General features: G+C 41.3%; 1 protein-coding gene across 1 annotated transcript; it reads right to left on the reverse strand.

The window, feature by feature from the left end:
* Window positions 1-132: 132 nt before the first annotated feature.
* thbs4b (thrombospondin 4b) lies at window positions 133-19,479 on the reverse strand. The gene is made up of 22 exons (XM_074617492.1): window positions 19,180-19,479; window positions 14,633-14,830; window positions 13,148-13,398; window positions 12,958-13,060; window positions 12,727-12,809; window positions 12,561-12,612; window positions 12,305-12,456; window positions 10,737-10,874; window positions 10,443-10,520; window positions 10,181-10,333; window positions 9,993-10,097; window positions 9,801-9,908; window positions 8,740-8,899; window positions 6,452-6,570; window positions 5,635-5,687; window positions 5,348-5,541; window positions 3,759-3,937; window positions 2,971-3,019; window positions 2,694-2,890; window positions 2,361-2,533; window positions 1,195-1,334; window positions 133-911 (listed from the first exon to the last, which is right to left on the reverse strand). Exons 1-22 carry the CDS (start codon window positions 19,256-19,258, stop codon window positions 853-855), a joined length of 2,823 nt encoding a protein of 940 aa, XP_074473593.1. The 5' UTR covers window positions 19,259-19,479; the 3' UTR covers window positions 133-852.
* Window positions 19,480-25,318: the final 5,839 nt, after the last annotated feature.

Genomic DNA, 25,318 nt, shown 5'->3' on the forward strand with positions numbered 1-25,318 from the left:
AAATCTAATGTGGAAGTAGGGGATTGTTACGAGAGGTCATTTCCATGTATTCAAGTGGTTTGTTTTTGTTATGCATGCACAGTATGTGTGGCTTTATGATCACAGCTTATCATCAAAACATGTAAACATCAATGTACTTTAAAGCCCTTTATTTTGACCAGGTTCGTGACTACATAGATATGAAATGATCAAGGTGTTAAGGACCAAATGATGGAAAGAGAAAACATGGTTACGCTGGTGAGACAAGGCACAGTCTGAAATTGGAGTCACACAAAACTTGGTCTCCTCTCCACAAAAGGAGTAAAAATACCACACTGATAGTTAAACAAATACAACCTGTTTGTGATCAAAATGTTGGAAACATCAGTATGAGGTTGATCCAAAGCAATAACTTTCCTTCCAGTTGTTTGAACATGTTCTATAAGCTAAAAAATACAGTTTTTATAACGATGGTCCCTTTATTTTGAAAATATTTGAGAAACTATCCATTATAAACCATATGCTATGTTGCATTCTGTTATCTTATGTTACTTATATTGCTTTTATTCTTATGTCACGATGCATCATGTTCAGTAAAAATCAACATAACTTATAATGTTCAGCAAAAAATGCTCCCCTGGAGTCTTTAAGAGATAAACAGGAAGACATGATTGGGAAAAGGAAACAGGCATGATAATATGCACATACAGTACGAAGATTGTGGTCATATATGCACTGAAACTGTACACATCAATACACAGATATACAGACAGACAAATACACACACACACACACACACACACACACACACACACACACACACACACACACATTCACACAGAAGCAGTCTTTAGTCGTGTTTTCATCTCAACTTTAGAGCGAGTCAACACCGTGCTGAGTGCTGAACTCCTGGAAGTCCTCTGGGATGGTGTCTGTGGAAGTGAGAAGTCAGGTATCATGAGACGAGCTCAGAATCTAAACCAACTCTGTTCACAGCTGTAGTCTTGTTTATGCAACAGCAACATCAAATCTAAGTTAGTATTACTGTCCCACTTTTCAGATTTCAGAGTTATATAGGGCATAAAGAAGATGTGTATTAAAAACCAACAGTTAAAAACAAACAAGTGTTCCAAGTGCATGCAATTACATTAATTCAAAATATATAAAAAAAAAAAATGAAATATGTGGATTTTTGATTAAGTGTTCCCTCCTTACCATTGCATCGGTATTTCAAATTGGACCAGATGATGTTTTCTTGAGAGAAACAGAACACGCCGAGTCGTCCTCCTCTCATGGTCGTGTCAATAGTCACACCGGAGTCTGCCACCAGCTCAGTTCCTTCATAAAACCGCGCCCTAAACAAAACACAAGATTTGTTTAAAATCTCTATTGTGTGTTCCACTCGGGACACTTTGGGGAAATACGCTTATTCACTTTCTTACCGAGAGTTAAATGAGAAGATTGATGCCACTCTAATGTACTTGAAGCCAGCAGGCAGTTAGCTTAGCTTAGCATAATGAGTGGAAACGGGGAAATAGCTAGCCTGACTCCGTCCAAAGGTTGAAAAAATGGCCATCAGAACCTCTAAATCTCCCTAACATTTAGTTTCTTTAAACTTAACATAAGATAAAGGGTAAAAATGACCTTCCTGGAGTTTTATTGTCACCGTCGAGATTCCAGGAAGTTATTGGAGAAATAAATCCTGCACATAATCCCCCGTAAATTGTTGTTTTTATATACCAATTCTGTACAAGAAATTAAATTTTTACAAGATTGCATTTGAACACATCATCATAAAGTTAGAATTTACCTTGGCCCAATACTATTTTTACTGAATAGAGCCTGAATGCATCATAATGTAAATCATTGGTACCTCCATGTTGAAGTCGGCAGCACGAAGAGCGAGTTAACTTTTAAGCTTTCAGCAGCCGGTAAGCAGCACAGTCTTGCACGGTGCTAACGGATAGCGTTAACTAGCTCTCGTCCTGCCGATTTCAACACAGATTTGTTGCTGGATGCGTCGATAGTGAGTTCACTGCGTCCCAAACACGTTTTCTATCAATGATGGGACACTGTTAGACTCGAGCCCTGACGGTAACTACGGTAACCTACTGTAGAAAAACGATTTCTTTTACGTTTTCAGAATTTTGGCATTGACTTGGTACTGAAGTATCCGTTCTCGTGACATTCTTAAACAAGATACAATAAGTTACAATAAACAAGATGCATGTTAATTATTGAGCTTTAGTAGCTGTATTTTGTTATCGTCAGATAGAGCCAGGCTAACTGGTTCCCTCGGTTTCCAGTTTGCTGTAGCTTCACATTGAACAGACAAATATTATATACAATATGCTGAATATCTAGGAAACGTTTTGTCGTACCTGATGTATCCAACCTGTGGGCGGTGCTGCAGGTACCAACGGTAGGACACCTTGTCCTTCCAGCCCACATTTCTGGGGTCCTTCCACAGCAGACGCACCTGGTCGTTGGTGTCTCCCGTGTGCCACAGCGAGTTTCTCAAGTGCTCCCCGGGGCCCGTTCTAGACTTCACAGCCTGATGAAGAGCGACAGATAACAGAGAGAAGTGATGAGGGGGATGTGGAAGTAGACAGACAAGAGAAAAGGCAGAAATGTGGAAAATATGTTGAGGGATAAAAATAGGATGAGCGTGAATCTGCTGCCTGGGGATCTGAGACATGACTTGTGCTTTTCACCTTAAGCTGGATGCCGGGCTCGGCCACGGCTCTGAAGGGTGTCGCCTGCCAGTAGGTCTGTTCAGTCTGCTTCCACATCACCACGTAGAAGGAGGACGAGTCCTGGTAGCCAAAGATGAAGCCGGCGTAGTCGTCGTCTGTCACTGTATTTACGTGAAACGTGCCCTCAAAGTCCACTCCGCTGAAAGCAGTGTAACCTGACAACAGAAAGTTTAATCGGTGACGGTTTTTCTCGAGAACATTGTTTATTTTAGTGACTGTAGGAAATGCGTCTTACCAACGGCGAGTCCTGGGTCACTATTCATGGTCTGAACAATTTCCATTCCCTGTGTGACAAAGAGAGAGTTGTTAATGAAGGAAGTCTGATCAAACTAATTCATTACTCGAGGCTTCGAAATGGCAGTCCACAAACCAATGACCACGTCCACTTCTTCTATACAGTCTACGGTTGTCATTTGATCCATTGCTATTATACAAAATATTGCTTATAGCTGCTTTAAAGGTCCCATATTATAAAAAAGTGAGATTTTCATGTTTTTTTATTATAAAGCAGACTTAAGTCCTATATAAATACTGTGAATGTATCGAAACACTCAATCCACAGGGAAATACACACAGCCCGTATTCAGACACTGTGCATTTGAAACCATCTGTCAGGATTTCTGCCCATTCGTGATGTCACGAATATACAATATTTAGACCCTTGACACAATTTTAAACGTAAATACTCTAAATGTGTCCCAGTTCATTTCCTGTTGCAGTGTATGTGAATGCCATCGGCTGACAGGAAGTACACATGGACCCAAGCTGTTGCCTAGCAACGCAATTCTGTTGCAATTCCGTCAAAGTGCGCTAAAACGGAGCGTTTCAGACAGAGGGTGAATACAGGTATATTCAAGCAGACAGTATGAGGAAAAAACGTTTTTTTTTAACATTAAAGCATGTAAACATGTTCTAGTAGAAACACAAAATACAAGTATGAACCTCAAAATGAGCATGATATGGGACCTTTAACTTGTAGCCACTGTACATGAAGAGGGAAGTTTCAGCACTCAGTAATCTCACCTGGTTCAAAACAACCCAGTTGGGGTCAATCTGTGCGTCACCTTCAGGGTCCAGCACCACCGTCTGATAGGCCCTGAAGTCAGTCAAGGTCACCTCAGCATTCTCGGGACAGTTGTCAATCCTGTCAATGATTTTGTCCTGGTCGAAGTCAGACTCACACACGTCTCCAACTCCATCATCTGAGGGACAACGGTGAGGGGATTTATACTTAAATTAAAGTAAGAAGGACGGTGAATTATTGCTTCATGATCAAGGTACAGGTGTTTGGATTACACACACACTAGCAAAGATTGTGTCGCATCAATTATGCAAAGTGATCAGCTCCTTTCAGTCCCTTTTTTAAAACCAGCATGTTTCCTGCTTTGTCACAATGAGGAGATTTTAGACCGGCTTTTCACAAAAATGTCAAAAAGCCCTGCAGAGCTGCAAGGCCTGAATATAAAACATCCCATATCTGTCTTTTTCTTAAGAGGCTATTCACATTTTAGCAAAAGAACAAGGCGGCATGTTGCATTTGTTTAATTCAGATGGATTATATTGAAGCTCACTCTAGTCTGCACCCTGCTGTGTGAGTGCGCTTTCAGAATCACAAATGCTGTATTTGTATGGTAGTTTCTTGAGCACATTCGCTAGTGTTTGTTTCTTGTAGTATGTCAAGTGCAGCTCTGAATCTGTCTGAAGATATGGATTATTAAATGGAAGGAAAAACGTTGATACGCATAATGATACACTATTAAGACTGTGAATGTCAACAAAAAACATCAAAAAGGTCACAGACTGTGGTTCTAAGCATAAAAGCTTGATGTTGTGCTATTTATGCTCAATTTGGCAAATGCGTGACTGTCTTGTGGGCATCTTGATTACATTTTAAAACAGGTAAATACATTTTTTTTTGGTATATTCCAAACTGTTGGCTCCACTTTGTATCATTTAAAGGGGACATATCATTGTTTTTTTTGTGGGCTGCCTAGATCAGAAAATATATGATTCAACAAGCCATTCAGATTTGGCTCCCCTTCTTATGTCACATGCAGGCTCATTAGAATATATATAATATATATAATATATATATAAGGTGCACCATATTTTTCTCGCAAGCCATTCAGAGCAGACTGGACTATATCTAGACACACAATGAGAAAAATAACGTGTTTTCGAGCATTAAAGCAGGTAAACATGTTCTAGTAGAAACCCAAAATACAAGTATGAACCTGGAAATGAGCGTGATATGTCCCCTTTAACTGTCAACAAAAACTTTGCCTCACTTGATTTTAATTGACACTCCAGTCCCATTGACTTTAGAGCCCATTTTATTTTACGCAACTAACCTGACAATGAGTCACAATCGGCTGCAGACTTTTACCCAGCATAACTGGCGCTTAATGTGCTCGGGGTTGCTTTAGTTTGATCTGTGTGGGTGTGAAACCGGGGCCCAAAATTGCATGTAATGGTCAGGAACAGTTGGATGTGGAGATGAAATGATGAATTCATCTGCTGGTTTCCAGCCAAAGATCTCAACAATCACATCTGAACATTACTGTGAACTGTGAGTGGTAGATGAAGAGGTGCTCTGTATTTGTGAGACTCACTGTTGTCGTCAATCTGGTCAGGGTTTGGTACCAGCCGGCAGTTGTCTGGTCCGGGTGGTATGCTGTCAGGGATCCCATCATTGTCGTCGTCGTCGTCACACTCGTCACCCAGACCGTCTTTGTCAGTGTCCAGCTGGGAGCTGTTTATCACGAACGGGCAATTATCCTTGGTATCCTGGTGACCGTCGCCGTCACTACAGGGGAAGTGACACGATCACATGACGTGAATAAAGGCTTGTAGTACAACAGTAGAAGAACACAACAGAGAGACTGACAATATTATTTACCTGTCTTGGTTTGTGTCGCAGGAGTCTCCAACCAGGTCGTTGTCAACATCAGACTGAAACAAGAGCAGAGAGTTCACTAAAAGCACCATGAAGTACTCCGATCCTTTACTGTAGTAAAAGTACCAATTTAACAACTCCATTACAAGTAAAGGTCCAGCATTTAAAATCATTCTTCAGTAAATCTAGGGGGTCGTGAGATGACTAATAGGAGCGGAAAGAAGAAAATGAATTACACAAATTTGTATTCATTTTCCAGACTTTTCTCTAGTATTTGCTTTTTTGTTAAATATTGGATACTTTTACTTAAGCTTATCATATATCTTTATGTAAAATCTTGATCTCAAAAGTAACTAGTAACTTTAGCTGCCAAATAAATGTAGTGGAGTAAAAAGTACAATATTTTAGAGCTGCAACGATTAATCGGTCTGAGTATTTTTTTTTTTAAGAAAAATGTTTAAATTCTCTGATTGCAGCTTCTTAAATGTGAATATTTCCTGGTTTCTTTATTCCTCTATGACAGTAAACTGAATATCTTTGAGTTGTGGACAAAACAAGACATTTAAGGACGTCATCTTTTTACCATTTTTCACAATTTTCTGACACTTTATAGACCAAACTAATTGACTAATCAAGAAAATAATCAACAGATTAATAGACAATGAAAATAATCATTAGTTGCAGCCGTACAATATTACCCTCTGAAATGTAGTGCAATAGAAGTATAAGTTAGAATAAAGTGGAAATACTCAAATACAGTACAAGTAGCCAAAAATTCCATCCATCCATCCATCCATCCATGTGTCTGGCTCTGACTGACCTGGTTTGAGTTGGGGGTGTCGGGGCAGCTGTCGCAGGCGTCTCCCACTCCGTCTCCGTCCCGGTCCAGCTGGTCTCTGTTCTGGACACGCTGACAGTTATCCAGAAAGTTCTTCAGGCCTGCTCGCCAATCAACAAGAGAAGATGGTTGGTGTTATTCAGCAGTCAGTCTGACTCCTTCTCAGCAGTGAATATCGATCATCGTCATGTATGAGTGCAGGTACAGACAGCAAATAATTACTGTAGTAGAATAAATACGGTTTTCATTGTCACTTATTCTGGACTCTCACAAAGAATATAAGTACATTTTTTATGATTACAAAGTGACTTTTCAATTAGAGCTACGACAATTAGTCGATCAACAATTTTGATAATTAATCACAATTATTTTTCCACCATAAATGCCCAAAAATCTTTAGTTCCAGCTTCTTAATTGTGGAGATTTGCTTCATTTCTTTCTCTTATGTGATAGTAAATTGAATATATTTGGGCTTTTGGAAAAAACAAGCTATTTGAAGACATCACCTTGGGCTTTAAGACATTCTTCACTATTTTCTTTGTCATTTTATAGACCAGTTGATTAATGGAGAGAATAATCGGCAGATTGTTTTTAGTGAAAAGAATTGTTAGCTGCAGTTTCTTTATTCCTCATATGCACAACAATTTCTGCCAGTAGTCATTGGACATGATAATCTTAGGTCTCAGGTTCCCTTCAAAAATGCTCATTTAAAAATGTATATATGAAAAAAGAAAATCACACAAGTTAAAGCAAAATGAGAATCAAACACATAAAATAATGCACGTTAAAATATGGGGCTTGAATATTGACATTAGGGCTGTCAAAGTTAACACAATAATAACGCGTTAACACAAATAATTTGTTTTAATGCAGCGAATTTCTTTAATGCATTAATGTAACTTGCGATTTTTAGGTTGTAGCTGGCTCAGTTTTAAAGCTGGAGTGAAGGCATTCACTAGAAAACTAGAAACTACAAAACCTAAGGAATCCAGTGGTACCATGTCATACTAGCTTGTCAGGAGGCTAAATAATGCTCCAAACTTACGCTACATTTTGGCAAGGAACAACTGGCATGGCCATTTGCAAAGTGGTCTCTTGACCTCTGACCTCAAGGTATGTGAATGAAAATGGGTTCTATGGGTACCCACGAGTCTCCCCTTTACAGACATGCCCACTTTATGATAATCACATGCAGTTTGGGGCAAGTCATAGTTATGTCAGCACACTGACACACTGACAGCTGTTGTTGCCTGTTGGACTTGAGTTTGTGATGTTATGATTTGAGCATATTTCTTAATGCTAAATGCAGTACCTGTGAGGGTTTCTGGACAATATCTATCATTGTTTTGTGTTGTTAATTGATTTCCAATAATAAAAAATATACATACATTTGCATAAAGCAGCATATTTGCACATAATCATGATCAACTATGGACAATCATGCGTGATTTAGTATTTTAATCAATTGACAGCCCTAATTAACATACATAAATATAAAATAAGTAATGTAAACATAAATTTATATAAAAAGAAACCATGTAACTGCCCAATGAAATTATTACCAAATATGGAATGATGATGACATGGATACATCATGGAATGTTTACCTAATCGATTTGATGTATTTTGAATTTTTGATCTCTAAAAACAATCAAAGAGATGTCTCACACAGTCAATCAGTGAATTTCTATATGATTAATGAATGCATAGAGAAACTGAGACGTGCACACTGCCGTTTGATCAAATTGAATAATTATATGGCTTGTTATTTTCAACTCCACCACTGGGTTGCACTGTTGTATTTGCTATGTAGGCGACCACCAGTTAGTGTTCAGATTCTATTTTTTATTCATCGCAGGGAGGCAGCAGCAGCACCACAAACACATAAAGGGCAAGCAGCAGCGACGGAGGGAAAACTATCTTCTCTCCTGTGGGGGTTTTGAGGTGTAATCATGCTGGTGAATGATCAAAGCTTGTGTTCGCTCAGGGGTCACACTGCTGTTGGCCTTCACTTTCTTTTTCTTTTCTTTTTTTCTGCAGTGCTGTTTCTTATGCCTCAGGTGGCTTATAAAAACATCCACACTACTACACAGTCCCCTATAATATGATTTAGAGAGACGTGCACTGTAAAATGTGTCTGTAATTTAATGTAAGAGCAGGGGTGGCAATGTGAAGGAGAGAACAGAGTAATAAGTCATAACAGTGAGAGCCTTCAGTGCTGGTTATATAAGCCTGAGCGTCAGTGTTGGTGATGTAATTTATCTCCATACCGTCTCCGTCCATGTCATCGTCACAGGCGTCCCCTCTTCCGTCGCTGTCGGTGTCCCTCTGGTCGGGGTTCTCCACCATGCGGCAGTTATCACAGGCGTCACCGTGGCTGTCCTTATCGCTGTTCTTCTGGTCCACGTTGGGCTTCAACCAGCAGTTGTCCTAAGACAGCACATGTATTTATGTTAGTGTATTTATTTTCAGTGGACAAGCTTGTGTGTAGGCTCCATGTGTTTTTTTTATGGATTAAAAAACTGTCTACTACTAATAATAATATAATAATAGTGTAATACCGTATACTGTGATATTGTGAAACCGTGATATTTTCTGAGACGGTTATCGTAGTCTAAAAATCTCATATCGTTACAACCCTAATTGTAAATTAAACATCTTTGGGTTTTAGGCTGGTGGTTGGACAAAACAAGCAATTTGAAGACATCATGGGGTTTATCTAATAATCAATTGACAATTTATCCGTCTATTTTTCAATTCACATACATTACATCACTTCCATTATTAATTCATACATTCATTTTGTTACTTCCACCCTTGAGGCCACTTTCCTTAAATGACAAAACGGCAATTTTGTGTTGTGAATGATGAATGTAAGATGTAAGAAAATGAACATGGCTCTGTTTTCATCACAACTCACTCGATAATTTATCACTCCATTTTTCAATTCAAATCCATTTTATGGCTCCATTTTTCCATTCACGTGCCATGTTTCTACAGTAGCCCAGAATGGACAAACTAAACACTCGCTCTACGTAGGGACATTCGCATTTTCACAGTTTTGTGTCGGCCGCCGTAGTTCTCCTACACGCTTGGCACACGGGAGACGAGTCAATTGGTTGCAATCTGCAACCTCACCACTAGATGTTGCCAAATCCTACACACTGCACCTTTAAGGAAACTGCGATGTACATGTTTCACTATCTTCTGACTTTTATAGACTAAACGATTAATCTAGAAAATGATCAACAGATGAACATAGGGATTGGAAACAATCAGCAGTTGCAGCCGTTGTGTGCTCGCATGCATTTGTTAAAATATTTCCACCGACCTGCTCGTTCGGTATACCGTCACCATCTGCGTCGGCGTCACAGGCGTCTCCATGACCGTCTCTGTCGGCATCCTCTTGACCGGAGTTAGGAACGTACATGCAGTTATCCTGTGAAGAGATGTTACAGTAAAAAAAAGGCCAGACTATCACAGCATTTAAGTTGCATTTGCTGACAATTTACACCTCGGTTACCTTTTTACAGATCAGATCTTTGCATTTGAGTTTGTCATCTGGGTATCCGTCGATGTCGGTGTCCTTCCCACATAGGTATCCGTTACCGGCCCAGCCAATTCCACACTGACGAGACAAAGGAAACTCAGACGGCATGTATATGGAGTTGTGCTTATGTGCAGTATCATTTGTGTGCAGGTGTGAAATACCTGACAATGGACCGACCCATCCCTCTCTACGTTACACAGGGCGTTGATATCGCAGGGGTTGGTCAGGCTGTTGCTGCAGCTCGACACCGGCTTACAGCCCTTCACCTGATCTCCTGTGAAACCTGTCTTACAGCTGCCGCAGTGGTAAGAGCCCTGTGCCGGAACGAACGAGGACATCTGGTTTCTTTGGGCAGCCACACAAATGAAATAATTGTCCTACATGAGTGTAGCCATGTGGGATGATATTCTACAGTGGACTTACCACAGAGTTGTGACAGGCTGAGTTTGCAGTGCAGCCTCCGTTGTCGGGTGCTTTGCATTCGTCAACGTCGTCACAGACCTGAATTAATGAATGTAAGATGTGAAATCATCCAAAGTTTTGTTTTTATGACAATTTACATTATTTCCTTTTTTTCTGATTTCAAATTAGATTAATCTGTTATCAGGCCATTAAATGTACGTTATCAGTGTCTATAAGACTCATAAATGTGGGTCAGCAGGGCCTTTTTTTTATTCTAGTCTCATTTTGTCCTCCATATTCTATCCACTCTTTTACCTGTTTGTTGGTCTGGGCGTACAAAATGCCCACGCCCTCCACCGCCAGGCCGCTGTAGCCCAGCGGACAGACGTCACAGCGGAAGCCCGGGGCGGTGTTCACGCACTTCACTCCAGGGAAGCAGGGGTTAAACTGGCACTGCAGGAAGGAAAGAGGACACGAGCTCTGTTGAAGCTGAAAAATGTATGTGGCTCTCACGGGGCTTCTCCCCAAAAAGCTTTTAGGTTTGATGACACTTTTGCTCATGCAAAAAAGAGAATGCTGAAGGGGCCAGTCCTCATAAAAAGGGGTCAGTGCAAACATGACAAGACACACACACATCCTTGTACTTCCATCCTCATGAGGACCTCATTAACAGTCATGCCATAACTTTAACTGAATTCCCAAACTTGTACCTTTTTACCTGTGGCTTTTATTCCTGAACCCCATCATACCATATTAGCTTCTTTGAAGTTTCATCTACTAATTTCCTGTCAGCTCTCTGCTGCCTACGTTTGAATAAAGGCGAAATACCCCAAAATAATTTAAAACAGAGCATCCAAAACAAATAATACGAACCGCAGGCCCAGTTTACTTGTTTGTCTGCACAATGGCAAAGTTTTTGTTTGGAAATATACACATCTTGTGAACATAACAACGGCCTCCGGCCCACACTTACCTCATTGGAATTGAACGTAATTTGCACATTACCGACCCTTCCATTACTGTACATGGCTAATTATCTTTTTGGTATCAAATTGGGTGAACACACAATGGATGTTGGCTGTTGAACCCCATCTGCCACCTACCTTTAAGTGTACACTGGAGGTGCGGGTGGATTTAACAAGCTAGTTAGTTTGCAATGTGTTTCATTTGGATCCAAAACCAGAATACAAAATATGCAATAAATATAGAGTTCATAGGATTTTTTGTCTGTATAGGTTCAAAAACGACATGTTCAAAATGAATAGAGTGTATTTCTGCAACTACAAGGTCTATCTGAATAATCTTAGTATCATAATAAAGGTAACATTTGTGAGATTTAAGCATCAGTATATATGTTGCTGGGTATATGTAAATGAAGATTGGAACACAGCATAAATGAAAGATTTAATTTACGCCTAACAAAGCTGTACACTTTTAATCATATCTGGATGTATAATGTGAAGTTTATTTTTCTCTTCTTCGGCTGCTGGTTCAGTGAGTTTTGGCCGTAGAGTGATACGACTTCATTGGTATCTGTGGAGTCTTAGCTTCCATAATTACATATTGTTTGTTCCGGTTGCATGAAGTAGCAAAATCCCTACCACCATGCACCGCATGTTTTTGCTGTGTGCTCATTTGGTTGCTTGTTGTTGGAACTGTGTTTCGTTGTGGTAAGAATGGAAGTGGCTTCTTCCCGTTATGTGGGTATGCAAGATGAATATGTTGCTACATGTTTAACATGTCCTAATCTGGTGTTAGTTGTGATACGGGTACACTCGGGTTCAAGAGGTTTTAACCTATAATCTTAACCATTTATAGCCCTATAAATTCAACTCCAATTGATTCTCACAAGAGTATAAATAAAGAAACACACTGAGCCTTACCTCGTCCACATCATCACAGTTGAAACCATCCCCGGTGTACCCATCCGGACACGGTCCACACTCGACACCATCCGCTGTCTCTATACACATATTATCACGGAAACAGACACCTCGGCCACACCTTGGTTTCACCACCTCGGTACCACCCAGACCTTTAAACAACAGAAGAAAAACACATTTCATTTTTAAACAATCTAATAGTATTCATTAAGCATCAACTGGGGAGTATCATGACTGTTATAGGGCGTGATCTTACCGCAGGCCTGACACTCTGAGATGGTGTTTCTGAGAAATGAGGTCTCTTTGACCTGGAAAAGGTCAAACATAAAGAAGTTTATATGCAGTCAGGCGTGCTGTTGGGGAGGTGAGGGAGGAGGAAGCAGGGATTAAGTGGCCTCAGAGGAGCTGTTAGTGGTAGTCACCTGCTGAATGAGGACGTCTTTCAGGTCATTTATCACCTTCGTTAACTCCAGCATTTGATTGGACAGCTGCTTCGTGTTGACCCCTAAGAGAAAGGGACTGTTATTTAGTTAAACTGAAGCAGAGGTGGGGGATTCTCTGAGCCTGCTCTGACAAACACTGACTGTTGTTTTCCTAACGCTAGGATTGTTTTCCTGAGACACATTTGGTCGTCTCTGTGGATGTTTGCTTACCCAGAGTTTGGACGGAGTCTCTTTGTTGGAAATGGCAGTCTTGTAATGAGGCAACATTCTCAAACGTGTCCCCAACCACCAGTTTGAGCTCGTCCAAACTCTCCTGTTGGAATAAAACAAATAAGACAAATAAGCCATTTGGAAACCTCCAGATCCATATTCATTATTGTATGGATATACTGTGGGTCACCTGGTCTCTGGCTTGCATGGTCTTCAGGTCCACCGTACCGTAGCCTGCTGGCAGACCCTGGAAGGCAGCAGGGAGATCCCTGACCGTCTCCACCAGTTTGCAGTCCAGATGCAGCTCCACCCCGCCCGGCCCCTGCTGCTGCATCCCCTTCAGGTGGAACAACAGTCGGTGTTGTTGGCCGTCTGCCAGCACCAGGTTGTTGAAGGTTACTGAGCTCATCCTCTTGTCACTCCGCAGGTAGCGTAACACAGCTGTGAGAGGACAGAGCAGGGGAAGAGGAAGCAGTGGTAGCAAGGAAGAGATAATAGCGAGAAATAGAAGAGGAGGGATTTACTGTAAACGGGTGATTCATCCAAATTACAACAAGACTAAGTCTACTGCCTTGCTACTTATGCACAGCTTTGCTTTGAGCAAAATGGTAACATCTGCATGCTAACACGGTGACAGTGATGGGAGTGTATCCATGTATCTATGTTCCCCAGTTCAATATTTTGTTAACACACATTAAGTAAACTTTTCAATAGGTTTTATGCTGTCAGGGACTCATTTTCCCATGGCCCTACGTTCAACGCCCAACAAACGCATGGCTTTCATCCAGGAGACCGCTGTTCATGTCCCGTGCATCACGTTTCACTTTACAATCAGCTGTTCGTTCATCACATATGCACTGTAAAAACGTAGTAATTTGAATCCCAACCACGTTGTTTTTTCCTAAACCTAACTAAATGGTCTTGTTCCCTACTCCTAAGCAAGTGTTTTTGTTTAATTCACAACATTAAGCATGTGTTTACTGAGACTGAAAAGTGACGCCGAAGGGTCTGACAAGGCGTCAGTATGTGACGAGTTGGGATGAGAACATGTTGGCTATATAGAGCTGGGGAATCGGCCCGTTCTCATTCCCAGGTTGTCAAAAACATACTTATTTTAACTCAAACCCCGATCTTTTCCTAAACCTAACCAAGTAGTTTTGTTGCCAAAATCCAAGAAACGCTAAGGGATCCTGACCAAGCGTCTGTATGTGACGAGTTGGGAATGAGAATGGGGTTGGGGGATCATAGGAATGACCCCACAGTGACAACTTAATTTAGCATGTTAGCATGCTTACATTTGCAAAGTAATACTGTAAAACCCTCAAAAATGCTAAAATGCTCCACAGAATTGAGAGGAACTACAGAGTCTTGTGATGATTCTCTGTGGGTTCATCATTATTATTACACGGCTTTGATTCTGATTGGTTAATCACTGCGTTCTACAGTCTGTTATTTCTTTATAGATGACCGTTGCTATGTATAGCAAACCGTTGCTATGGACGCAGTTCTGATGTTGGACTCTGGAGGACCATTTTTGAGTCAAATTATTGATTTCTTAAGTAAGTATCCGTGTCATAAGCGGGATAATGTACAGCTAGCGGGTCATTGTTGTGAAATAAACCTGTTGATGAGTGCAGTTTGAAACTGAACCAGAGCCTCTTTCATGGTCTCCTACCTCTATTGAGCTTCCCCATCACAGTGAACTCGAAGTATTTGCTGTTGTCCCTGGGGTTGTACAGGGTAAACACACTGGTTCCGGTCCTGGGCTGCAACTTGAAGGAGGTCAGGATGAAAGCCTCCTTCACCCCTTGCTCCACCAGACCCCCCTGCAGCAGGTCTGGCAGGCAATCAGGCGAGGTGAGCAGATCATAGACTGTTGACAGGGATGGGATGAGAGAGAGAGAGAGAGAGGCGGTAATGCACATGAGTAATGGAATGATGAGATATGAATATTTACAACCAGCAGCCGCTCCGATCCCTGAGTAAACACATCCTGAGTCGACGAGGAGAAGATGATGATGTTGTCCCAGTGTTTGTTGCTCTTGCGAGACGCGCTGTGTCAATCAGTCAGCACAAACCTGGCAGGCTGAGTTGGCTCAGAGAAATCAGAAAGATGTGGATTTTGAAGCAAATCAGAGTTATGTGCTGTGACGGTTAGATGTATGGTGTTATTCTTTTTGTTAGATCTACACCAAATAGCTGCTCGGCAGATAAAATGTGAGCTCTCATTTTCAGCCACATTGTTCTCCCTGTCAGAGGTATGGCAGGCTTTAGACATATCTACTGACTTAGTGGGTGTAAAAAGCCACAGGGACGCTGTACACTCATGGTTAGAGTCCTCCTTTTAATAAAGTGACTTGGGAGCTGGGCTGCCCACGAGAGGATGTGCGGTGAATCTCTAGTCCACCATCTGCACGCATCATGAATACACAAGCACCCTGAAAGCAGTCTGCAAGGCCCACAGTCATGAGGGAGCAAAATTGCTCCCAAATGCTCCCAGAGATTGGCCGTCGTCAGCCAAGATTGCAAAGCATGATCCCCAGATGAGGTCTCTCCTTTTTTTTTCTTCTTTTAACTCTCTCCTCGTGTTTCCTCCGTCACGTTTAAGCAAAACACGGGGGCTTTACGAAATGTTGCAGTTAAATGTGACTACAGCCACTGAAAAATGCCTGCTAAGGCTACATAGTGTTGTCAACATCCCTTTCACCAATCTTTTGTATTCATGATTGCTAAGATCACCTGAATAAATAGATCTCTTTTTGACTCAATGTGACTCATCGGTCCATTAAATTGACAAAAGTCCAAAAATGAACAAAACAACAAAGAGAACAAATGAACCTCAGTGCATGTTTTTACTGTAACACTACAAAGGCACACATAAAGCACACAGGCCCCGCTGTTCATAAATCTTGTGGACAGAGGGCTTTGTGGGGGTCAGGGTCGTCGTACACCATCCTGAGAAAGTGCCTCATTTCACCCCCCGATTAACCTCCGATTTCAAGCTTCATAAAACTAGTTCAGCTGAAAGCCATAAAGTAATCCGGTGTCTTGTCCTCTCCTTAACACCAGCATATAAATCTATCACGGCTACAGGGTGCTATAAAGTGTACAAATGGTCGGCATTCTTCATTTTACTGCTTAACAAATACTTCACATCGGAGGGCCTTGCATGCGGAAAGCTGTGATTCATTGTACTTTCCTGTTTAGAGGTAGTCAACCATTAGTAATGATGACGGAATTACATAATCAACATCAGCATGCAATTAACATAAACAATGAAGTCACGTTTCCACATTTAGCCATGAGTAAACTGCCTAATATAAACACATATCCATTAAAGATCATGTAAATACATATTGTAATAATAATATTATTCTCTCAGTTCCATTTAACTTGAGACAGAAACACTTAAACCTCCATTAACTGATTTTTTTGGCCACTAAAGGCTGCCCTACACTAGAAGATTTTTAAAATCTTAACAGATGTTGAAAATATGAGAGCTCACACATAATGACATGTTATGATAAATGTAACAGTTTTGTTCCTATTGTGTGTGGAGAGCAGCGATTTGTCCAAAACAGCACACACACACTGAGAGATTGATTCATGAACAAGAGTCCCGACTAAAAAAAACGGAAATCTCGCAAAATAACTTGCGATCAAACTTTAGTTTACAAACTTTACTTTAGTGTAAACAAACATGGCTGACGACGGACAGAAAGAATTGACGATGTTAGTTTTTGCACTACATTGTACTGAACAAATAGAAGTCATGGAGACATGTTTAATAAACACTTGTCATCGACCAGTTGGTCCTCCATTTCTGAGCTCCATCTTACTACTACTTCAATGTTTCATGTTTTGCATTAGCTCATGCATTAGCCGCGGCCGCCATGACGACAGTGGTTGTCCTTCCATCACCTTGGTTTTAAAAAGTGTTTAATATTTACGATTTGAAACCTCTTAAAACACTCTTAAAATACCTCACACCACAGGAATATCTGGAAAGATAATCTTTAGAAGCATCTAAAACATCTGGTCTTTGTTGACCGTTGTGCAGAGGAAGGAAATCGGTCTCAAAGTCAGCTTGATTCTCGTGTAGTGTGTACCCGGCATTAGGAGCAGCGAAAAACAAGTTGTGAAGAAAACATATCATCACGGAGCAATGTAATCATTCATTTGGAGTTGTGTTTCTGATCACATGATGAAGTCCAATCAGGCCATTCGCGTGAAAAAGTGAATGCATGCCAAGATTATGTGCAAGGCATTTGCAATAACGTCTTTCTTGCATTTGGCGTGTCATTTGTACGCCATGAAGTCTGTACTGATTGCAATGTAAACGCTCTGCGTAAATATGCTATGATCAGAGTTAGTGACGTAGAATAAATAGTGAGAAAGACCGCTTATGGCATGCGGGGGGGGGGGGATGGGTGCAACAAACACAGGACTTTTAACCAGGAGGCCGGTGTTCGAGATCAGTATTTTGTTTTGTAAGTGACATTTGTGATGTGTTTTTAGTGACGTTTGTGACGTGTTTTCCATACTTATGCTACGTCGTTTCCCTATTTTACTTAGTTTACGTACTTATTTTTAAGCCCAACTATGATGTTTTTCCTATACCTAACTAAGTGGTTTTGTTGCCTAAACCTGTGGATGTTACGGTAGTTTTGTTGCATGGTATACAAATGACACGCGAAAAGCCTGAAATGCGTCCTCATGTCCTCAGACTGAGTTGGCCCAATATTCCCTGTCTTTTAGCTGACACGTGTTGCTGGACATTCATAGGAAAACTATTGAAAAAGGAGGAATAACTTTTTCGCAAGATATCATACGAACTGTTGTATGAGAACACTATGAGAGCAGTGAGAGTGAAATAAACCAGTAAAATTGCAGCTGCACAGCTAAACAATGAGCAGAAACTCACTATAAAGCTCTGTAAAGCCTAGTGGAGCTGCAGATTTGGCTGATAATTCTCTGTTGGGCTCAAAACAACAATGAGCGACTCCTTTCACATTGTCATTTAATACATTGTTATTATAGAAATATCGATTAAAGCTGCTTTAAAGCTTTGTCCCTGGGAAAGGAGTCTTTGTGCCCAGAGTAGAAAGTGAGTTTCGAATTCCGGTAATCTCAGCTCCCGGTGAAGTCATCCTTGAGACACTCTTATTGATCAATAACCCTTTACAGAGATAGCGCGGCTGCTTTGTGCTACTAAAGTCTTACAGCTTTAAATTGATCTCTCTGCTTTTGAACAATTCCAGTCATGCAGACAATGAGTCATTTGCAAGGGAAATGATAGACGATGAACTCCATTAAACTGGACTTGTTTTATACATAACATCAGGCGGCTATGGCCCAAAGATTGTGGGGATTAATGGGTGCATGAAAGGTATGCCATCTATCACTGGAGTGATTTGTAAAGAAGCTGATAAACTATCAACATCAATATTTCTACATGTCGTCTGCAGCGCCGGGTTTGTGTGTGACCTTGAACACATTTTTGTGACTGTGAGAGAGAGAGAGAGAGAGAGGGAGAGGAGAGTTTGTGCGTATGTGTGACTTGAAGTTCAATATTGCGCCCAGATCGCCTCTGATTGTTCCCATGTGTGTGACCTAGCTGGGACTTTGTTTGAATTAATACGAGCCAGAAAGCTGAACCTCCCGGGGCTGAAGTAATCAAGCAGATCTAGCTGGATAGATATGAAAAGCAGGGTGACTTTACTTCAACTTTTATTCTTTATCTTTGTCTACCTCCTGTCACAAACACACAAATGCATTCGCCTGCCTCATCCCTTCTGGAACTGACGGGGATATTTAGCATTTTATTCGTACCTCAGTGAGTATCATGCACCGCGTCTAATCCTTTGTGTTCTTTGGGTATGCATATGATATTCTCTTTCACAGTGTCTGCTTTATCCATTATGCATTGGACTCATACATAGTGTGTTAAAATACCCAGTGGTGGAGCCATTAAATCTTTCTTGACAGATAATGAAAGTGGAGGATTACATCACAGCCAGGATGTCAGAAAGAGGCGGCATTCAAATGAAATCAAAGACATCTTCTCTTTGTGCGTGTGTTAAAATTTAAACACCTAAAAAGATTATTTCCTTTCATGAACTGTTGTCATCTCCAGCAGCAACCATAGCTGTTATTGCCAATCAATGACATTTAAATAATTGATATGAAAAGCAAATTAAAAACACTTCAAATAACACTCACCTAAAGCCTGGGCTTCCACGTGTAAGCTCAGCTTTAATAGCAGCTGCGAGGCCAGAATCAGGGCCGTCCACACACCCATTTTGTCCTTCCAGCTGGTCCCAGATCAGCAGTTTCTCTGTTATCAGTATGTGAAACAGTAGCGGTTTCCCGTATGTCTGCTCCTACTGTGAGTGGTGCGTTTGCGTCCGTGCCTCCTTTTTGAATCAGACGTGAGACAAGGCTGTCATGGTAGGAGCTGCTGACTGTTTTTCTGTCTGATTTTGGTGTGTGGATGTGAAGATCGCACACTGAGGGAGGAGCATCAGGTCCAGAACCTGCTTTTAAAAGCTTCCTCAGACGGCCCCATGCAGAGAAGGAGTGACCTGGAGGAACTCTTTGCATTGGCTCCTACTGGCTGCTACCAATTCCCACAGGCTCTTACACAAATGTGCTGTACATGAGGAGCTAATGATGCAGTTTAGGAAACCCATGTTTGGCCACTGAAGTCATGTTTCGACTCCAATTGAGCCCAGAATATTTTTAGACTGAACACTTCCAGTAATTAGACTCTGAGTATTAATTTCACACGTCTGAGACACAGAGAGATTCTTTCACTTTCCTCCCAGGGATCAGATGTGACACCTTCCCCGTCGTGCCCTCGTTTCCCCCCTCCGTCCCCGGGCAAAGTCAGGAAATGAGCGCTCTGGAGCCCGCGCCTTAACAAGCCGCGTTAACCCGGCCAACAGAGCTTCAGACAGGCCACTGGCTCACACGTCCTCCAGGTCGTCAGCAAGTCTGGCACCACGCGAGTTGCCACATTTGGCAGAGACGAGGAGGCTTGAGTCTTAATGATGTTTGTTTTTCCGTTCCTCTTTGCGTGTTGCATCTCATTTTTAAGCCCTATTCCGTGATTGAGCATAAAAAACAAACTGAATCTGTAATGATGTTGCACTAATTCAATAAAAAGCCAAGTTTCAGTGGCTGCCAGATGATGTTCCCACTTAAAAGTGTAAACACCCGTATCTATAGCAACAAACAGCAGCAAATGAGTCATAGTTTCCATACGTCTACCGCAGGTGTTCCTTGTGGTTAGTCTGCACACCGCTGCTCCGGTATGTTTTTGTGTACCGATATGGACTCCATCCAATCGGCAACAGGACACCCAGAGTTTTATCTGCCATCTGATTGGTTTCCAGAGTGAGCCTTTACAGGCGTTTGGGTTCTGGATCACAAGAAAGCCCCACAGACCTCCATGCATGGTCGGCAGCTGCGGTCAGGACCAGACCACATGGGTCTGCTGGAGGACCTGGGCTGAGTCACATCATGCTGCGGTTGATGAGGTCAGACAGTGAACGGTGCAGCTGGCTGGGAGATAAAACCAAAACCCAAATGTCTCTGACACCATCTCCGGACTATTTTTATTCGTGATACCAGAATGAGCGAATCCTGAGACTCTGACGTTCACACTCGTAACTCAGCTTCTCTTCGTATGCTTCGTTGGCAGCGGACACAAAAGATTATAGCATTGCTGTACCCACAATGACTACTAAATGTGCTGTGTTACCAATGAGTAATATGCATTGGCCGACCTGAAGCAGTGGTTTCATGCAGCATAAAAAGACAGTAAGGGCTGTTTGCGCTCTCAGCGGAGGTCTGGCTGTTAGCATTTTTCAAAACCTTTGAACCGAAAAAGAAAACAAGATAAAGGTCAGAAACAAGAATGATTAAAGGTGCATAATAGGAAGCATGTGGCACATTAATAGCTACACAAAGGAAGATGTTTTGTTGTAATCCGAGGAAGAAAAAAAGGAGAAACATACATGACCTACAAATATTTTATCAATTATATTTATTCTCATCAGTGTGTGTTTGTCTTCTTTCTTACCCATGTTCAAGTTCCTTATGGCGCTTTCACACCAAACCTGTTTGAGTCAGTTAAAATGAACTCAGGTCCGTTTGCCACGTTAGTACAGCTCGTAGTGCTACGGTGGACGTATTGGATGTCCGTCTAGTGTTTTTGTAGGTAAACGGATTAAAAATTAACTCTATGGAAAATAAATCTCTAAAATGTATCATCGTTATCGCGGAAGATTTTATAGTAAACATTTTTTTTTTACATTGTTTTATCGGCCAGCCCTGATTTGTCAGTTCTTTAAGGCCATTAAAATTTCCCTCGGAATAAATAAAATATCTATCTATCCATCCCACAGTAATACGCAGAAAATATTTACTGTACAAGACGCAGTGTCCATATGCTCCCCGACGTTAGCACCAATCATCTGGGAGCACGCAAAGCGGCTTTTGTACCTTCCTATCTCTACCTGTTAGTCATTACTCATAACATGCGGCCGTTTTGCCGTCTAATAATACTAATAATGCTTGTAATAAGTTATTTCTTCATGAGCTTTGTGACACCAAATACTGGAATTTGATTTCCCTACGTGGGTCCTGATGATGCAGGATGACAGTCGCCAAAACTGTCAATGGTATACTGTGCAGAAATGTTAGCATACTACTAAGAGTAGTTTTACTCGCTGTCACTTAAAGGATTTGCCTTTTCTTACTTCTACACCATTTTATTCTCTTGGTACACATAAAATATATAACAGAAATGGTACACATCAACATATAATTTGTCTCTTCAATGACATTTTCTGGCATAATTGAAAAATGATTTACGGATGTAGAATGTGTGAGTAAAAAGGTTTTATATCCCAGTATTAAAGACAATAATTACATTCACCACATAAAGGTTCCTCCTAACAAGAAGTTCTTTCATAAAGCGACTTACATCAGTGCCCTCGTGTTTGAGGAATGGATAGGCTTTTACAACACAGCTAACCACAGCTGGAGGTGACCATAAGTCTCCTTGCTCCGGCGCTGAGTGCTTAAGAGCTCATTACGCTGTGGGACGCAGTGTCTTACAAGCTCTGCACTGTCTTACCTGATCAAGTTATGTAACAGCGGCCAGTCAGCAAGTCAGAGAGGTCTGATCCAACACCTCATTAAATCTGCAGCATCTATCAAAACCTCCACCCTGTCTGGTCGAAGGGGACTCACTCCAAACCCCAAATTACAGCATTAAATTGCCTGAATTTTTGGTATTAGACAGTCTGTGACTCTGAACTCAAGGCAGAGGCTTAATAAATGGACCCACATCCTGCAGCATATTTAGACTGCAAACTCTTGAGCCAAATTGGTGTGTCATGGTGGATAAAGCTGTCGAGTTTCCTGGAATCGTCTGACGCAGCAGAGAGGGCATGAATACAAATTATACATCAAAACGTTATAGATCCAAAATTAATCAGAAAACTTATTCCGAACTGATACGGAACACAAAATCTTTAGAAATGAGGCAATGCTCATTACAATTAGAGATTTTTATTGGCCTTGAGGTATTCAAACCAAATTGATGCAAACTTATTTGTTTAAGCTGAATGTGAGTTTAACTATTAAGACCTTTTACCTTTAGGGCGTTTTTTTTTCCGTGTGATTAATTTGCACGTCCATATTTATTTTTTAACTGTTGTTTTTGTTAGAAATACTTTCACACAATGTAAATATTATGTGGCGTAAAAGCGGCACAATTTTTTTTCCGTAACAAGGTTGATTTTTCTGAGCTTCCGTACCGGGTTGAGTTGCACCTTTTATTTATAAAACAACCACCCTGAGGCTCCGTACTCCGAACCAATGAGCAACTACGTTTCTGAAAAGTGAAGCCAATGCTGAAGTGCCTAAAACTTGCATTCTTTCTAAAAGCCAGCAGGGGGCGACTCCTCTGGTTGCAAAAAGTCTGATTGTATAGAAGTCTACGAGAAAGACGGCAAACTTTATTACTCCTTTCAACCTTGACAAAAGCGGTGCGTACCAGATCCACTTCTTCTTTTCTTACCTTTCACAATAAAAGCCAGAGACATGTAATATTTGGCGAATATCTTGCATTTTTGTGGTGTTTATTCATCACACCCCCGATGTGTACTTTAGTCTGGTTTGTGTATAAAAAAACTGGATTTTTGTAAGCCCCAGAAAACCAACTTTGGAAACAGGAAACGAATGAAGCCTTTCAATTCCATTTACCTGACCGAATCATCCGCCTTCACATCTGTCTGTAAAATCACTCAAAATGATCTCAGTTGTGGAGGCTGTAACATAAGCCCCGACACCCTTCTTGGAAAAACATGGCTATTACGCTAGAAGATTGATGATAGGCACACAAAGGTATTCTCAGAATAGCCTCGGTGCGATCGGGGGAACGTATCGTTTCTAAAACAACAATGTGGTTTCAGTGTCTCGCTACGTAATGAAGGCCCCCGCAAAGCCGCCGGTTGAAGTTGCGACTGATGGTTTTGCCATGTGTAAACTGTGAGTTCACTCTCAGACCGTCTCAGACGATCCAGCTGCTCCTTCAGTCACTCTCACCAGCTGGATGTGTTCACACTCACTCAGTCAATCTCAATGCATGTCTCACCTACACCTACACACCTCATACTGTAGATGGAGACGGCTGTAAATCACTCTAGATACTTGACACCTAGTCAGCCATGCAGCTCTCTTTTTTCACATCAATGCAACCTTTTCCTATTTTTCTGACCTTTCTCTTTCTCTCCTTTGACTTTTTTTTTTAGTCACGCTAGCAGCATGGCTCTAGGGATGGCAATGTCGGATCACCTCTTGGATCCAGACTGAAATAACTCAACAACTGTTGGATGGATTGCCGTGAAATTGTGTACAGACATTCATCTTCCCCAGAGGTTGAATCCTAATGGCTTTAGTGATCCCCTGACTTTTCCTCTAGCGTGAGAATGAGGTTTTGTGTGAAAGGTCTTGACAAGTTTTGGATGGATTCCCACTAAATTTGGGACAGACATTTGTGTTTTCTCTCAGGATGAATTGTAATAACTTTGGTGATCCTTTGTTTTTCCAATTCTTCCAATACTTTGGTTTATGACTAAAAACCGGCAAAACTAATGAGATTCCCATCAGCCTCAGCTGTACTTTGTGTTTAGTGCTAATTAGCCAATGTTAGCAATCCTGCTAAACTAAGAAGCATACATTGTCCAGTGAGAATGCGAGCAATACTAACAGTATCTTTTAGCTCAAAGCAATTACTGCCTTATAGGAATAGTGTGTAACATTTAGGGGGATCTATTGGCAGAAAGGGAATATAATATTAATAAGTATGTTTTCTTTAGTGTATAATCACCTGCAAATAAGAATCATTGTGTTTTCGTTACCTTAGAATGAGCCATTTATGTCTGGAGTGGGTCTTCACAGAGTCCGCCATGGTGCACCGCCGTGTTTCTGAAGTAGCCCAGAACGGCTTGATAAGGTTACTCGCTTCCGTCGTCGCTGCTCGCTCTCTCTTGCTTCACCACTCACTTCCATTGTTCACACACACACTGTCTCTGCTCCAAATGACCTACGCTACTCTTAAAACAACTGGCTCTAGATGGAAATGGATATAATATTAAGAAGTATGTTTTCTTTAGTATATAATCACCTGAAAATAAAAATCGTTGTTTTCGTTAAAACTGAGCCGCTAAGAAAGAGCAGTTTATAGTTACATACAGAGTGGGTCCTCTTCACGGACTAATCACTGGCTCTTGATAGGGCCTTTTGAGTTTTCGCATTGGCCACCGTAGTTCTCCAACACGCTTGGCACACGGGAGAAGCTTCAGTTGGTTGCAATCTGCAACTTCACCACTAGATGCCGCCAAATTCTACACTGTACCTTTAAGGAACATGCCAGCATGGCTATAGACTCTTAAGGACAGGTTATGATAAGACCTATTTAGTACGATGTGTTGTCTGACCACATTAGAAAGTGTTTATAGTTGTTCCGAGCAGCCACATTTGAAGGCAGAGTGAATAGCAGCCCGCCATACACAGCGAGAGAGAGAGAGAGAGAGAGAGAGAGAAAGAGGGGTTGTCACATTAAAAGTGGCAGAAATAGTCGTGTCAAGAATGAAAAAAAAACAAGCTAGAGAGAGTTAAAAACTCAAACTTCTTTTTTTAAAGGTGTAAAGTGGGTGTGAATGTCGGTTTCGGGAAGTTACAGAAATGGTTGGACACAGTCCCCCTAATTGTGACGTTGGACAGAAGGAGGAGGAGGAAGGAGCTCTGAGGAAGCATACAGACAGCATTAGTCTCGTTTCCTCTC

Source organism: Sebastes fasciatus, chromosome 19, assembly GCF_043250625.1.
Source record: "Sebastes fasciatus isolate fSebFas1 chromosome 19, fSebFas1.pri, whole genome shotgun sequence".
NCBI lineage: Eukaryota > Metazoa > Chordata > Actinopteri > Perciformes > Sebastidae > Sebastes > Sebastes fasciatus.